Consider the following 15,306-nt stretch of genomic DNA (forward strand, 5'->3'; position numbering starts at 1 on the left):
TCTTATAGCCTGCCATCTGCTCCTTTCACCTCTAACCTTTCTTATGGAATATTAAGGGACCTTTTGCTTCATTGGCTATATTTTTAATCAATACTTCAGCTAGATAAAAGGCTGGTAATCTGCATATTGTTGATATTAAAGTCTAAGTTGATTAGGTGGAGTAAAAAAAAGGTGGGTGCCAGCTGTTCTTGGTAAGAAGAAAAATATAAATATATATTATATGGCAGTGATTTATAGAATACTAAATAATGTTTTGATATATGAATATCAATCTACTCAGTTCTGAATTTACAGCTCTGAAGGAGAGTCCCCTACTTCAGTCAATCATATCTGAGCTTAATAAGACAAACTATGAATGAATCTTTTGTCCATTTGTACAGCCTGTTCACTGCCCAATTTGTGTAAGCTGCAATTAAACCAGAAGGGTCATTGTTTTAGTATCTTGGCTTGTGTCAAAGTTAGTAACAGTATTTCTCCGTTTATTCTGAACTGGAAAACTATGGTTAATTAGACACTTCCTGGTTTAATCATGGCTTAATCAAAGGGGTTCTACCTATTAGCAGAAGGCTTGTTGATATCAGTTTATTAAGCCCATACATGATAATCAGAATCTGCACAGTATGTGATGGGCATTTGTGTGTGTGTGTGTGTGTGTGTGTGCGCGCGCGCTTGTTGGTTGTGATAAGGCATGCTGTGATAAAAGGTTCTAGTTTTTAATACTTTTTGTCAACCTCAAGTTGAAGTCTTTACAATTGTAGGATTCAAAAATATTGCAATAAAATTAAAAGCAAGCCCCGTTGTTTTTCTTTTCTTTTCTCTTTCTCTCACTACATGATTTCTGCTTTTTCCTTTCCTTTTACTGACCTCTCAATCAGATGAATCCACTGTTTAGAGGCTTGTCACAATGAAATTAAGGAGAATGCACTTAGCCTAGAGTCTTCCCGTTGTGTTCTCTTGTCTTGATTGCTCCCAGAAAATTTGAAGTCTGACCCCATGTGAACTAGTATATTCATTTCTAAATCACACCAAGACAACTGAAGCAGCCATTCTAGCAAAATAAAAGCCACTTATTCCATCTGTCATGTTGTGAGCATACTGTTACATTAACAAATCGGATGATTTAAAAATGACTATAGAAGCTTCTTAGATTCTAACATAGCATACGAAGTGCTAGACATTATAGCATACACAGTGGATATTCTCCAACATTTCCAGTAGTAGATGGCAAACTACCATATCTTAAGGTTCCCAGTCATATATTTAATATGAGGTAAGGTCTACTGACCTGTTTCATAAATTGAGTATTTTAACTTCATTTCTCTAGAAGTATATTAATATATTTTTCCTCAGTCTTTTTAATGACTAATGCAGATCATGTTCACATTTAAAGGTGAGGTTAGGCAATTTCTTATAATTCTGTTTTTACTGACATTAACTGCAGTATGTATGCTTTTTTTCTTCCCCTGTTAGAGTCCATACTGGAAGGAAGCCCTTAATATTTTGAAACTGGTGGTATCTCGATCGGCAAGTCTTGTGGTACCTAATGATATTCCAAAGTCTTACGGTGGCGACATAAGCTCTCCTGAAATCTCATTTACAAAAATATTTAACAATGTCTCCAAAGAACTACCAGGGAAAACGTTAGATTTTCATTTTGACATTTCAGAGGTAAGGGCATATTGAATATAACATCTCTGTGCTTAGAATTTTGTCTTGGGCTGTATTTTGTAAAAACTAAACAAATACTGGGAACTGGTTCACAGTGGTGCTTAGGCAAGCCATTACTGAATGCTTATTTTTGAAGTGAGTTTTCTCTTATCCGCACTGCAGTCATCTCCCAGCTTGCTTCATTGCCCACCATTCCTCAGTAAACCATGGTGCAGTGCGGACCCCCCTGCAACGTCACAGAGGAACCTCAGAAGTGATAATGCCAACAGTCCCCATCTCCCCACAAGATGCCCTTTGCCCTGCCTTGCAATACACAATGAAAGTGAGAATTGTAAGGCAGATGTGCTCAGCTGAAGAATTTCTTGTTGTTTAGTCGTTTAGTCATATCCGACTCTTCGTGACCCCATGGACCAGAGCACGCCAGGCACTCCTGTCTTCCACTGCCTCCCGCACATTGGTCAAACTCATGCTGGTAGCTTCAAGAACACTATCCAACCATCTCGTCCTCTGTTGTCCCCTTCTCCTTGTGCCCTCCATCTTTCCCAACATCAGGGTCTTTTCTAGGGAGTTTTCTCATGAGGTGGCCAAAGTATTGGAGCCTCAGCTTCAGGATCTGTCCATCCAGTGAGCACTCAGGGCTGATTTCCTTAAGAATGGAGAGGTTTGCGCTTCTTGCAGTCCATGGATCTTCTTGCACACATTTATATATTTCTTCACTTTATAGACACCAATTATTGGGAACAAGTATGGCGATCAGCACAGTGCAGCTGGCAGAAATGGAAAGCCTAAAGTCATTGCTGTTACAAGGAGCACTTCTTCAACTTCCTCAGGATCAAATTCTAATGGCTTGGTACCTGTCAGCTGGAAGAGGCCACAGTTGTCCCAGGTGAGTTACCTGGAAGTAACATCACATTCCCTAGGTCTTCACAATATTGCGGGGGGAGGGGTGTTATAGCATTTTCTCTAGCAATGGTAATATGCACTATTAACAACAAATATGACTTCAACATTTGGGAATATCAGCTAATTGAATATGATAGCACAGGTGCCCCCCCCCCCAACAATCACTTTGTGCATGACCGTGTAGACATGTGGCACTGGGAAATAAATATAGATTCAAACCAGGAAATGGCGGGAGAGAGCAGGAGATTCCTCATGGCTTGCAAGGAGACCCTCCCTGGAGCCCAAAGAGGACTGCAACGAGGGCAGAGGAAGCCCTAAAGAGTTCAGAGGCACAGCGGGGCTTTGTTTAGGCTGCTCAGCCTCCCTGCCTAGCAGTTGACACACACAAAAGCACAGCAGTAGCAGCTTTTCTGTGCGGCCTCCAGTCTCCAGCCCAGCCCCAGAGCTTCAAGTCTAGCTGAAGACAGAGTTGAAGGGAGAGAGAACAGGAGAGAAAGGAAAAAACAGGCATTTAGAGGCTTTTTAGAATGTGCTCACACAAAAGTCACTTATGCACGTGGGGGTCCAGAACGTAACCCCCGCATAAGTGTGGTGGGGGCACACCTGCATAATCAAAACCCTTTTGTCTCTGATAAGTGACATTGTTTCCATTTTTTCCAGCGGAGAACCAGGGAGAAGCTAATGAATGTACTTTCTCTGTGTGGTCCAGAATCCGGTCTTCCCAAAAATCCATCTGTAAGTAACTGTAGATTCCAGATGCTGAGGTTTGACATATTATAGCGGTTAATGTGATTTCAAGTTGCCTTGACTCACTCCTAATTTTTCAGTGGTGCATCATTAAGAAAGAAAACTCCTTGTCTGTATTGTTACATTATATTATGGATATCCTTCTAGGTTGTCTTTTCTTCTAATGAAGACTTGGAAGTTGGGGACCAACAAACTAGTCTTATTTCAGCAACAGAAGAAGTAATTCAGGAAGAGGAAGTGGCTGTAGAAGATAATACCAGTGAACAGCAGTTTGGAGTTTTTAAAGACTTTGACTTTCTAGATGTTGAACTGGAAGATGCAGAGGTAAGTCCATACAGCAGTAGTTCCACTTTGAGACTTTTCCACAAGGCTATCCTTCAAGCAAAGAAAGGTTTGGGGACCTTATTCATTCCATTTTGATGTACTGTATTTAATCAAAGCCTTTGATAAATCTAGCAAATGCCATAGTTTAGCAAAATTGAGATATCTTTCTTGGAAGAGCAGGTTGTCCAAGATTCCATGCTCTTTGACATAGCAAGAAAAGTTATTTTCTAAAACTACAGTGGAACTATACAGAGCATGAAGTATAGCCTTTAGTACCATCAACGCCTGAGCAAAAGTTATCCCATTGAACATTTTAAATGAAATGCTATTCTCATGGTATGCTATAATACTATCTTGGCAAAAGGTTTATGTTGGAATTGCTTTGACCTTTAGCCATTCACACTGTATCTGGTTTCATGGTGCATTTGTCATCTTTATCTGCATTTTTTCTGTTTTGAAGTAGCAAAACTTAACTGTTCCAGTATGCAAGATAACATTGCAGTGCATGGAAATCATATTTAGGGACCAATGCAATGCTATACTGTAAGCCACATTTTTTCTAAAGGTTTCAAAAGTACAGGCAGAAAAAAGAGATAGCAGAATATCTTTTTTATAATTGGACTTGCTATACATAATATTTCTGGCATGGGCTAGTTTCAAATAATAATGCACATTATGGAAGATTAAGGGCAGAGTTGTGTATATTCAGCAATTAGAATAACCAGTAGTTCCTTTTTCAAGGAAGGCAGAATCATGTCTCTATATTTTTAAAAAGGCAAAAGTGTATATATTTCTTTATTTGTATAATTTTGCTTCTAATAGAGATGAGGTTGCTATTATCTGGTGTTCATTAGCTATTTCTGCATTTTACAGTGTGATCATGGAATACATACAGCCCTGGTAAAGGGTTGATCCTCACACAGAAGGTTTAAATTACAGGTATAGCCTGTAAGCAATTTTTATTCTAAAATTGTAACATAAGGATGCTGCAGGACCCAGAGCTTTGCTTCAAGTAGATGTGTATGAACCCTCTTCAATTACATTTTTAGCCAAAGAAGTTATGGATTTCCTTCACAATTCAGAACTTCATAAACACTCCAGTTTTTATTTAGAACTCTCATGAAAATAGGTTTACCTGCTTGCAGGTAGTTCCACATCTGTGAAGATGTTGCAGGCATAAAGCCATAGTGATACTGAAGCCAGTGAAGGAGCTCTCACTCATGCATTCATCAAAATAATAGTGAATTTAAAGGGTCCCAAGATCAGAGAGAACATGGGAAATCGCCTTCCCATAAGTGTCCCAAAGCCTTAATACGAGATGAAATTCTCACTAGCATTATTAATTTTGACTCTTAAAGGAAAATTTCGCTTCTTTTTCTCACTTTTAAACAAGCCACATGCAAGTGGAATATGTTGCAGATATATATATACACACACACACAAGGAGTAGGAGAGGGAGAAAGAAAAATTGGATATATTTATTTTTACATTCATTTGCTATGGAAGATATTTGCATTATCTTTTATATAAGTACCTCCAAGTTCAGTTGGCTTAGACCAGTCGTACCAGTTGAGTGTAAGAGAACTTATCTCATTAATAGAGCTAGGAGTTCTCAAACTGTGGGAAGGGTACAACTTGAGTGTCAGAAACATTGAGGAGCAAACATGGAGGCTTTCCAGCTGCACCATCCGTGATTGAGCAGTTGACCTGTTTTGTTTGTAGGGGACATTCCAGCCTTTCCTGTTAACAGTGAATTTAACAATAGGTTGACTAGTCTCATTTCTAGGACCTCCAAACATCAGGAGCCTCACAGTAATGGAAAGGGTGGGGGCTCAGACTCCTTAATACATAAATATTTATAATAATAATGCTACAGGACAGGACAATGTATTACTGGTGGACCACAGCTTTTGATGAAATACCGTATTTTTCTGTGTATAAAATTGGGGTCGTCTTATACACGGAATGTTGCAATTTAAAATATAAATAAATACATGCCGCCATCTATATTCTTTCCCCCCAGCCTCATGACAAACCCTGGTCTGGTACCTCCCTCCCCCCCATCAGTCCCCACTCCGGACACTGTCCCTTCCACCTGGTTCCCGCAGCCACCCCCTGGCTACCCAGACCCCCCAATTCCCAAGCACACTCACTCAGGCAGCTCTGGCAGTCGCAGCTCCTCGATCAGCGTTCACATCTGCCAGCGCTCATGGAGTAAATATGGTACATACCGTAAATACCATGACAAAAGTGCAACACACAAGTGGGACAGCTGGAGCTGCAGCTACAGTGGAGTTACACTGAGCTGACAGGAGCAGCCGCCATTACACAGCTTGCCTCACAGTGTGATGTTTAACTATACGGTGCTAAATATACCGGTGTTTTCAATATTTAAGAAAATATCAAAGTTGTTCTGTTTGGTGTTTAAAATATTTATTTCTTAATTTTGGGCTCAAAAAATAGGGGTCGTCTTATACATGGGGGCATCTTATACATGGAAAAAATTGGTACATTTCTTAGCTGTGCTAGGGGTACTTGTGGCCTTCCAGATGTTGTTGGACTCCCATCTCCCAGCAGCCTCAGTCAGCATGACCCAGGGGTCAGGGATGATGGTTTGTAATCCAGCAACCTTTGAAGAGTCAAAGGTTAGCCACCTTTGACATAGGGGTAGCATTCAAAGAGGCCCATAAGCAAGCTGCTATTAAAACACATTCCCATTCCTAGCAAGGAATCAAAAAGTTCTTTACTTCAGGATTGAAGAAAACATTCATGTTTTGAGGACATGAATAATCATAACACGATCTAAAAACATTTATGCTTTCCTGCACTGTGAGTAAAATTTATGCATTCTATAGTTTGTCCTGTAAATGTAGATAAAGTCAATTTAAAATCTCATCTGTGTTACCTTCAAACAATTCGCTAAATTTGTTTTAATATATGTTACACCGAGAAAATGTACCATAGCCATCTTGTTTTCAGTGTTTGTCTCGTAATGTTTTTTTTAGCTGATTTTACTGCAATGTGGAGAAAATGAAATGTTAGGGGTTTTTGGCAAAAGCTTTTCCAGAGCTTGAATCAGTCTTCTACTGTTGGCAAGCATACAGTATAGAAAATGCCCCCATTATAAAGTATCTTTAAGTGTTTGTCCTCGTTCTAATTATGTGTGTTTTTCTTTTTGCGAACCAGGAGCTGCAGGTAAGTTGCAGCCTGGTGCAGTGGCTTGTTTCATCTCTTGTCATCTGTGATGTATTTGTCTGTCTGTGCTTGGTAGTCAGATACCTTGTATTGCTAAGAATATATGGCTACAGAAAATAATACACTGAGCTATTGCCATCCAGACACAAGGTATCTGCAAGGGAACATTAAGGAAATTGTTTTTGCCATGTATTAAAACACTTTGAATACAAACAACATTAATTGAATTTATATATCCAATTAACTTGAAGGGCTGATTGAAACTCTGCTCCCAATTAATTCAGTATTTGTGTGGCTTTGTTTTGCTGTGTTCATTTCAGTATTATGTGTATTCTGAGAGCTTAGAATAAACATTACCTTTATTACAGGGTGAAAGTATGGACAACTTCAATTGGGGAGTCCGCAGGCGTTCCCTGGATAGTATTGACAAGGGAGACACACCATCACTCCAAGAATATCAGTATTCTGGTAGTACCCCGAGCTTGAACTTGACCAATCAGGAAGATACTGATGAATCTTCAGAGGAAGAAGCCCTGACCGCAAGTCAGATACTATCACGATCACAGATGGTAAAACATTTATTCTCAGATAATAATCTGGTTTCTCCTTGTTTTAACCTTCGAATGGTACTATCAAGTGTGTAAATTATTCAGAGTTTTGACTTGGTCTCTCTTCAGCAGAAGGCGTGCAGAAGTGTGGTCTTTTAAGTACAGCAGTATCTATTTATTTAAAATATTTCTGTACTGGCCTTCTGTAAAAATCTCAAGTTAGCATAACTTGGCTGCGGCTTCCGATTGGCTGCAGGAGCTTCCTGCACTCAAATCGGAAGCTGCGTTGAACGTTCGGCTTCCAAAAAACCTTTGCGAGCTGGAATACTCACTTCTGGGTTTGTGGTGTTCGGGAGCCAATTTGTTCAGGAGCCAAGCCGTTCGACAACCAAGGTACCACTGTACAGAGTTAACAAGAATGCACAACAATGGACACAGATGTACAAAAGAGGAGCAACCAATCCGAGGCAAATTGAAACCAGTCTGTATTAAAAGCTAGATGTGGCCTACACAGGTGTAATCGGCAGGTGCCTAAATTTAATACCAGTGTCAATTAGAAGCAGCTCCCCTGGTCTGGTCCTGTGGCACTTCCACCAAAGAGACTGCAAAGCACATTGACCACATCAAAAGGTAAAGGTAAAGGTACCCCTGCCCGTACGGGCCAGTCTTGACAGACTCTGGGGTTGTGCGCCCATCTCACTTAAGAGGCCAGGGGCCAGCGCTGTCCGGAGACACTTCCGGGTCACGTGGCCAGCGTGACATCGCTGCTCTGGCGAGCCAGAGCCGCACACGGAAACGCCGTTTACCTTCCCGCTGGTAAGCGGTCCCTATTTATCTACTTGCACCCGGAGGTGCTTTCGAACTGCTAGGTTGGCAGGCGCTGGGACCGAGCAGCGGGAGCGCACCCCGCCGCAGGGATTCGAACCGCCGACCTTTCAATCGGCAAGTCCTAGGCGCTGAGGCTTTAACCCACAGCGCCACCTGCGTCCCTTTTGACCACATCAACTTCCCTCCTATCTTGCCCCTTTCCCAGTAATGGGCAGCAGCACTCCTATTGGGAAGCAAGCGCTGCCGCTCATATCAAGCGGCTTCTGGCTTTGGCACCTGCCTCAATTCAGAGAGATGATTCCATAAAGAGGGCACCAAAAAGACCCTGGTTTCCACCAGATGCAGGCTGTGTCACGTCCTGGATGGCTTGACCAACTGACCCCAGTGACTGGATAAGTTGGTATGCAGCCTCTGGCTCTCCTCCTCCTAGTTGCCTGAATGACAGCTAACAGGAGTGATCCACTGAATGCTGCTCTGGCATAACTTGCTCACCCCTTGCCAACTGAGATATGTCAGGCTACAACAACATGGCTCTTGTAAAAGACTTTCAGTTAAATATTCTGTGGTTCCTGCTCATTTTAATACCTACCCAATTCTCACTAGTGGTCCCATTAATTGTTGTTCAGTTCCAATGGTAATATTGAAGTTTTATTACCCTGTTTTTTAGTACAGTGGTATCTCCGGTTGTGGACGGGATCCGTTCCGGAGCTCCGGTTGGTTCCTGAGGTTTCCGCAACCGGGGGTGCCACTTCTGCGCATGTGCTCAGCATGTAGAGCACTTCTGCGCATGTGCGAGTGGCAAAACCCGGAAATATACTTCCAGGCTTGCCGCTTTCATAACCCAAAGTTTACGTTACCCGAGGATAACGTAAGCCGAGGATCTACTGTAATGGGGTATGTGAGAGAGAAATTTTAAAAAATAATTATTTAGTTGGTTTTTCAGATTAATATTTTACAATCCATATCCAAGATACAACATAAAAAAAAAGATTCCAAAGAACCCCCTGGACCTCCCTCCTTCCCTCTGTGGGTCCTATTGTTAATCAGTTTCCTCCTGCATATTTTACAATAATCCAAATCTTTTCCATCTCCATTATATTCAAAATTCAACTTTAAACTACAAGTGTTATTCCAGTCCTACTAACGATTTTAACTGTTTACAATGGTTTTTATGATAAATCATAAATTTCCCCCATTCCTTATTACAATTTTGGTCCTCCTGATTTCTGAGAGAAATGTTTTAAATATTGTATGATGTTTCTGATTTTCAGCCATCTTGAGTTCCTTTTTGGATTTAAGATTTTTAAAAAATAAATAAAAATGGAAAGTGTGTTTCCATTGTGTTTTATCAATGGAAATGTGCCTTTTGCTTTAAGAATAAAAACATTCCAATCCTCAATACGTGTTTCCAATGTGGTAGATATACACAAGGTGGTAACTGAATTCATTAGTGCAAATCTTTGCCTGTATTTTGCTTTGTAATTAGCTGGAGGTGTTTGTGTTTATTTTTTCTGCTGATCCTTGTTTTATTTTTGTCTCCTTAGGTAAACAGTGACTCAGCTGCTGATGACACAGCACTAGATAATTCTGGGTCGCTGCTACAGTCTCAAGATTCCACTAGCAGTGTTGGAACGGAAGAAGTGCTTCAAATCAGATCTGAGACCCCAAGTTTGGAGGTTTCCCCTCTAGATAATGCTAGCAACCAGCTGCCTGAGGTGGGGAATAATGTGGGCTGCTGGTGCATGGCTGATTTGGGCTCTTTCTAGCACTGTATAGTATCTCTTTGCTTCCTTTCCGAAAGCATTTTCTTCTGTAATTGATTGTTTAATTGAACCGGTTGTGGTGGCATAAGGGAACGAGAATGTTTTCTGGAAACCAATCATTTCCTTCGTGAACTAAAGATGTTCACCAAAGATTAAAAATAGGTTTGAGGGCTAATAGTGGATATTTTGTGGTGCAGAACAATAATTGAATAAGCAAGATGGTTTTCTGGATGCAGCAATTATCTTCCTGTGGTCTTCCCTCCCCCCTTTCTCCTCCCCCCATTTTTGCTTTGTCTTTGTGATTGGGTGCTTTAATTGAAATTTGAACCTCAGGCCAGCTGTGTTAGCAACTGGTTGATTCAGCTAGTCCATTTGAACAGGAGATCTATGCTAGTGGCATTTTTTTCTCTTAATGGAAATGCTATATGGAGTAAGTCAGATTCCCACCTGGTAGCTGATAAGAAATCAGTGAGTATTTTAAGTTTGTGTTTGCCATTGCAAACATTTTTTTTAAATATGCAATAACTTCAAAGATGAGGCAGTCCATCTCTGATCTGTAGTTCTTACTGGAAAAAACTAACAGTTAATAGTTAAACTAATGTGTACAAGAATAGTTAATGCCATATTGTTTTTCCTCTTTTCCTGAGCCACTCAGAGCCATCATAAGACAACTCTGGATGGATGGATGGATGGATGGATGGATGGATGGATAGATAGATAGATAAACTTTATTTGCATTAGCCAACGGCCGTAGCAACATAAAACAAGCAATATATACAATTAAAAAACAATAACAATGGATAAAAAGGACCATCAAATGACCAAGACCATCGTTCAAATAGTGGCCCTTAATCTCATTGCACCCTCGATAAACCTAGCAACCTTTGCTGTTGTCTGATCATTCTGATCTGACAACAGGAAGAACGATGTGACCTCAGATGGGTGGCCTGGGATGGTAGGTAGGAGTGGGGTGATGATCTCATTCCTCAGGTCTTTATAAAGGGGGCAAGACAGGAGAACATGAGCCACTATTTCCAGCTTACCATCTCCACAGGGGCAGAGTCGCTTCTCAGTTGGAATCCTTCGGTATCTGCCCTCAAGTACGGCAGAGGGCATCACATCCAATCTGGACAATGTGAAGGCACATCTGTATTTTGGGATGGTTAATTTATACAAATATAGTGCCAGGGAGTCAAACTGAGGGTGGGGGGAACAGCTCTGGAGAGAAAACTAAGCAATCAACTGCTGCTCATGGCCTCTTAAGGTAGAGGTGGGGAACTGGATCCAGCCACTGTATTTAGGCCTAAGTACCCCACCTTCCATAGGCCAGTTTTGACAGATGGATGTGGCCACCCACCAGTCAATCACCTGGCGTCATAATGGCATCTGATGATGACACCTGTCAAAGTTCGGCTGATGGGCAGTTGCAGTGGCCTTCTTTGAAGGTGTGCAGTTTCAAAGGGGGTTCCCCCATTAGCACAGAGTGGTTTGCATTGAAACGGCTTGTGCAAACAAGAGCTCCCTCCCATTTCCGCAAGCCGTTTCAATGCAAACCGCTTTGCACTAGTGGAGCAATGCCTCTTTGACAGCACACTCACAGCAACAAGCTGCTTGGCAGAGGAAGAAAGCTGTGTTTTAGCAAATGGTTTCCATGCATCCTACTTCAGAAGAGCTGCCTTGACTGCACTGGGGAGTTCCCAGGGCCAAATTGTCGAGCACAGCTGATCCTAATGGATCTCTCTAGATAGCTGCACTTGCAAGGAACAATCTCACTTTAGGATCCTGCTTCATTGGAGCTATTCCCATACCTGTCACACCTCACATTTCATAGGCTATCAGTTATGGGGTTAAGTGGCCATGATTTTGGGGGAAACGGAGTTGTGGGCCAGGTTAGGATTCCTGTCAGTCCAAATGAAGAACTTCCCTACCCCTCTTTTAGAGGGTCAGATCAAATGGGCCCCTTCAACTTGACATATTTGCTTAACCTGCAGGTGATAGGGCCTTAAATTCATTCTGATGTTTCCAGGCAGTTGCAAAGAGCTTATTTGCCCCTTTTATCAGCCTTTGATCAGATGCAGTCACGAACTGCACTAGCATCAGTAACTGGGGTGAAGGTAAGTGATAGCACAGCAGTCTCCCTAAAACAATTGGAGAGGAATAAGGGAGCTTGTGACAGGGCGCTGCCCTACAGAGCTAGTATTTAGGAGCTTTAACTTTGCTACATTGCATGATGAGCAGTGCCATTTACAAAAAGTCTGATATATACAGGGCAGATTCTAATGTTGCAAGAGTTAACTTCCACTTGTGCAACAGGACTTTATCTGCCTCTTCTTCCCCCTTGCAGTACCCAGCCCCCCCCCATCTGCTCCATAGGGTCACTTTACCCTCCAAAACTGATTTTGAAGGCCGACAAGGGACTGCAAGGGAAGAAGAGGGAGTCCCATTACCACTGGGCAAGCAGGTGTCAGTTCCACTTCAGCACAGATAGTTCTGGATACAACCCACAATCTTTTTGTTGAATCCTTCAAAAACCTTTAGCCATCATATTCAGGGCTTTTTCCTGCTGGCCTTTGCAATAAGTACTATGATTCTTAAATTGTCATGAGTGTGAAGAATCCTGTTTTGATACAGGGTAAACATAATGTGTGTGGTTTGTTTGAGGAAATTGCACTTACCTTTTAAAAATATAGGCTGTTTGAAGACAGTAGATGTCATTATTCTTGGAGAACAAAAAATAATGACAGTCATTGTCAAAATATTTGGTGTCTTTGGTTAAGTGAGCTTGTATCTTGTTGCTTGGACTAAAGCATGGTTGCATTCCATTGTGCATACTGTGAGAGAAGCATTCATGCACCCCTTATCCTGCCAGTTTCTTCTTTGTAGCCTCGATACAGTCAGTAAGGCACATCTGTTAGAAGCTGCAGACGTAATTTCTGTTGAATGATGCTAAAAGGAACAAAGTCCTATCCTCAGGATTTTACTTTTTTTTGCATTTAGCTGTCTTGTTTCACAATTCCGTTTATATACGGAAAGTTGAAGTCTTCTAACAAGAGAAGCTTGCTGTTGACAGCAGAAGATTGTTTTCCTCTGCTTACTAAGCAACAAAGATATTGGGATTATGTTTTTTTGTGAGCAATATTTTGATACATTAAATATAATTAGTTACCTTAGAATATGGTGGGGAAGGTTTGCATTGCCTACTTCTGTTAAATTTTTAGACTGAGTTTTAGACTGAGTTTTAGAATATTCTTTCTCTGTCAAGAAATAATGCAATTTAACATTTTGGGATTTTGAGGCACTGCTCCTTAGCAGTATTTGATGAACCCATTTTACTTCTGTGTGAGTTATAAGACTTCGCTGCTTGCTTTGCAGGATGGCAGTTCACCAATAAAGGATGAACAAGTTAGTACAGCTAGTGAAGATACTGGATCGTTTGCGTTGCAAGAGCAGCAAGAGTCCTTGATCTGTCAAGAACCCCTGGAACTAGAAGAAACTCCTGAAATTCCAGAGCACCCCACTGCTGATAGTTATACTGAATCAATCTGTGAAGATGATGTTACCCTGGCCTTGAAAGAGTTAGATGAAAGATGTGAAGAAGAAGAAGCTGACTTCTCTGGTTTGTCTAGGTAAAATTGATTCGAATCCATATGTATTTTCTTTCATTAAAGTAATATCAGTATTGACTTATTCACTATTGCCTTAGAGACCAGTTTATTTGCAGTAGCGCCAGTAGATAAATAGGTACCGCTCCAGCAGGAAGGTAAATGGTGTTTCCGTGTAGTGCTCTGGTTCACCAGAAATGGCTTAGTCATGCTGGGCACATGACCCGGAAGCTGTACGCCGGCTCCCTCGGCCAATAAAGCGATATGAGCGCCGCAACCCAGAGTCGTCTGTGATTGGAGACGGTCAGGGGTCCCTTTCCCTTTATGCTGCCAGTGGCATTCCAAGCCTCTAATTTCTGTGATGCTTTGGGGTTGTTTTACTGCTGGTCCGTGCTGCTGAAAAGTTCACACATTGTCCGCACCTTCCCCACTGCTACTGCTGCTGCACCGCCAGGAAAAAAGCCAGAATATGGCTTCTCATGATGCCCAAGCCCTGGGTTCATGGTTTGCTTCCCCAAACAAATCACAAGTGGTAAGCCAAACGTCTTGTGGCTGTTTAGAGAAACTAACCACAAGCCCAGGTTTGGATCTCATGGCAAGCAAACTGTGGCTTGTTTCGTGGCAGCAGCTGGAGTGGGAGACTTTTTCATAACATGCGCCAGCACACTGTGCATTCACATTACCCATTGTTTGTTTTTAACTAAGGTTGAATATGACATGAGAACTGGGCTCATGACATGACAATGGCACCATAATTCTTTCCTAAACTGCTTTTAGATAAAGTCCTAAAATAAGTAATGAATGACTAGCCTACAGCTTGGAAGAATTTATTCAGTTTCCATGAATCCTTGTTAAGTTGAAGAACATTCTTCTAAAATTCTGGTTTTTTGAATCTGTTGTATGTATGTTTGAAACTTTAGATAATTAAGTTAGCAAAACAGCAACTTGCTCTTTGTTTTTGGCCCTGCTTTTGACATCATTTCAAACTGATCTACAGGCCCGTTTTAGAACACCTTGCACAATGCCAAGGGCAATAAGTCAAAAGATCTGAAACAGCATTTACTTAGCATGCTTGTTTTCGCTTTATTTACAGTCAAGATGAAGAACAGGATGGTTTCCCAGAAGTCCAGACATCTCCACCACCTTCCCCATTTCTTTCTGCTATATTGGCAGCTTTTCAGCCACAGGCATATGATGATGAAGAGGAAGCTTGGCGCTGCCACGTTAATCAGATGCTCTCGGACACTGATGGATCTTCTGCTGTCTATACATTTCATGTGTTCTCCAGGTTGTTTCAGGTAACTATCCGCAATCTCCCTTTGTTAGCAATTTTTATTTTGAAACATCTAGTACTGAAACATTTGTGTTGATGTGTATCTGATGGGGGGGGCAGGGATGTTAAATTGTCACTGTTTACAATTCCTCTGTTAGAAAGCTACTTGTTTCCCTTAGCCACCATCAGAGGGATAGCAGTCTCTAGGGGTGAGACTTTCCACATCATGTATTGTCAGGTGACTGTGGTATTGTTCCTGGACATCTCCATGTATAAGAGTTGGCTATTGCTACCTAGAGCTATTACCATGTTGACCATAGAATCATAGAACTGTAGAGCTGGAAGGGACCCTGAGGATCATCCAGTCCAACCCCCTGCAATTTAGGAATATGCAGGTGTCCCATACGGGGATCGAACCTGCAACCTTTGCATTATTGGCACTACAGGGGTACCTC

At 41.5% G+C, this 15,306-nt stretch overlaps 2 protein-coding genes across 14 annotated transcripts in view; one reads left to right on the forward strand and one right to left on the reverse strand.

Annotated features, from left to right (window-relative positions):
• Nucleotides 1-15,306, forward strand: part of FRYL (FRY like transcription coactivator) — a 149,005-nt gene that overhangs the window by 120,088 nt on the left and 13,611 nt on the right. For all 13 annotated transcript variants that reach the window (XM_083754772.1, XM_083754769.1, XM_083754771.1 and 10 more), the window contains 8 exons: nucleotides 1,471-1,668; nucleotides 2,393-2,554; nucleotides 3,232-3,306; nucleotides 3,466-3,642; nucleotides 7,206-7,406; nucleotides 9,758-9,928; nucleotides 13,349-13,602; nucleotides 14,672-14,876. In XM_083754772.1, coding sequence (XP_083610898.1) covers nucleotides 1,471-1,668; nucleotides 2,393-2,554; nucleotides 3,232-3,306; nucleotides 3,466-3,642; nucleotides 7,206-7,406; nucleotides 9,758-9,928; nucleotides 13,349-13,602; nucleotides 14,672-14,876 — 1,443 coding nt within the window. The remainder of the gene's footprint in view (nucleotides 1-1,470; nucleotides 1,669-2,392; nucleotides 2,555-3,231; nucleotides 3,307-3,465; nucleotides 3,643-7,205; nucleotides 7,407-9,757; nucleotides 9,929-13,348; nucleotides 13,603-14,671; nucleotides 14,877-15,306) is intronic.
• ZAR1 (zygote arrest 1) overlaps nucleotides 8,384-15,306 on the reverse strand; it is a 30,352-nt gene continuing 23,429 nt past the window's right edge. The window contains exon 4 of the mRNA XM_083755055.1: nucleotides 8,384-8,696. Within this exon, the coding sequence (XP_083611181.1) occupies nucleotides 8,640-8,696 (57 nt within the window). The 3' untranslated portion in view covers nucleotides 8,384-8,639. The remainder of the gene's footprint in view (nucleotides 8,697-15,306) is intronic.

This window comes from Podarcis gaigeae (assembly GCF_964106915.1).
Source record: "Podarcis gaigeae genome assembly, chromosome: 9".
NCBI classification, from domain to species: domain Eukaryota; kingdom Metazoa; phylum Chordata; class Lepidosauria; order Squamata; family Lacertidae; genus Podarcis; species Podarcis gaigeae.